General features: G+C 40.8%; 1 protein-coding gene across 1 annotated transcript in view; it reads left to right on the top strand.

Moving 5' to 3' along the window:
• The first annotated feature begins 293 nt into the window (after nt 1-293).
• LOC134478876 (uncharacterized) overlaps nt 294-1,819 on the top strand; it is a 5,544-nt gene continuing 4,018 nt past the window's right edge. Inside the window, exon 1 of the mRNA XM_087579613.1 lies at nt 294-1,717. Within this exon, the coding sequence (XP_087435739.1) occupies nt 1,626-1,717 (92 nt within the window). The 5' untranslated portion in view covers nt 294-1,625. The remainder of the gene's footprint in view (nt 1,718-1,819) is intronic.

Raw genomic sequence — 1,819 nt, forward strand, 5'->3', positions numbered from 1 at the left:
CAGAATGCTCTTTTCCTCCTATGGGCCATCAAATATGCAAATTCACTTGGGTTTATCTATCTACAGGTTTTGGTAGGAGGGCATCATCCCCAAATGTCATCAGTAAGCAAGAGAAGCATCTAAAGGAACTGTAGGAACTCAAATTTGAAATCCAGAAATGTAAATTCGAGAGGCATGAACTTTATCAAATCCTGGACCTTTATATCTATGATGATTGGGACTACAGGTAGTCATTATGCCCAGTAACCTGTTCGCTGTCTTGTGCTCTGTCTCTGCTAACCCAAGATTTCCTCATATCACGAGAGAGTTTCACCTCTCATCCTGGATTTTGAGGAGACTTGGCAGGCATAGGCTTGTGAGATAAGCTAGGTGCTGTGTGTTTAGGGTCAACCTCCTTTTTACTTGACCCTGAGCTCCTTGGATTAGCATACGTTCTCTCAATAGCTGGAAGGACCTGGTTAGACTTGATGCATCTAACTGAGGGAATGAAATTCCTGCATGCCATCACTCATTTACTCTGATTTTGTTCACTATACACTGATTCTATGGCATCTCCATGGAAGTAGTTGGCATTCTAATTGTGTTTGTATATGGGTTGGTATGTATTTATATGAATGTATTTCTGGGTGTTTTGCTCAGGACCTGGAGACTGGGACCTTTGATGGGATCTGAGGATCTGTCTGATGGACAGTTTGCAGGTCATGATAGCGTGGAAGCCCACATGGACCAACAGAACTCTTTGCACCTTCTATTTACTTTGGTGGTAGATAGGACTCTCCTGAGGGAAGGAGGGGTTACAAATCCTCTTCCCTGTCTAAGTAGTTATGCCCTCTGGGAATTCATGTAACAATAGGAAGCAAGGTTTGAGAATCCCTGCTTTCAAAACAAAAGAAATGTCATCATAACTATCTGTTTGACCCAAGGCTGTGGCACAGACTGGAGGAAACTTCTTACAGAATTAGTCAATGCCTTCATGCTTACCTGGCCAACTCTTGACAGTCAGCTCCTTGGACCTGGTAACCTGGCTCTGTTGTCCTGTGCTCAGGATAATAAGTTTAATCAGCACAAATAGGACACAGTTCAAAGGAGCAAGTATGTGCCATAAATTGGTTTTAAGTAATCAAGTCAATAGTCTGATTTCAGGTAATCTTTTTTTGCCTGATTTGAACTTCATTTATTTTTTGACTTTACTTTTTTTTTTAGCTATCAGGGACCGTTTATTGTGACCTAGAAATGGTGATTGTGGTAATAAATTCTGGACATTTGTTATTCCTAAACAGGCATTTTACAGGCTCCACCCACTCTAGTACAGAGGAGTCTTTGCAGAACCATATCTCCACAGCCTTTTAAAGAGTCCTTATTTCAAAAGAAATGTTTGCTGATTCACGTAGAAATATTTCCTTGAAATAATTGTTGTTGTTGTCTCACTGTTGTGGTTTTACTCTGGTCTTTGTGTTTGCCACATTCTTCCCTCCCCACTCTTGAATTTGAATTTTTTAATGGATATTTCTTATTTACATTTCAACTAATTCTGAAATCATGAATTCAAACAGTTATTTGTTCCTTGGGCCATGCCCTAAGACAGGCTGGATCTCGAATTGCTAATACTTCAATCTGAACATGAGATGAGAATGATGGCTATGCAAATGGTGACCAACTCAATAAGTTATGCCATGGAGAGGTACAAGGAGCTCATACAAGTGAATAGTTCCTACCGGTGAGTCCCTGAGAGAGATGAGAACCCAGCACTAGGCAGGGAGTGCTTCTGTCCTATATGACTTTGAACAAAATCAGGGCTCTGGCTCTATAGTGTCTGACT

The sequence above is a fragment of the Rattus norvegicus genome, chromosome 12 (assembly GCF_021556685.1).
Source record: "Rattus norvegicus strain SHRSP/BbbUtx chromosome 12, alternate assembly SHRSP_T2T, whole genome shotgun sequence".
In the NCBI taxonomy this organism is placed as follows: Eukaryota; Metazoa; Chordata; class Mammalia; order Rodentia; family Muridae; genus Rattus; species Rattus norvegicus.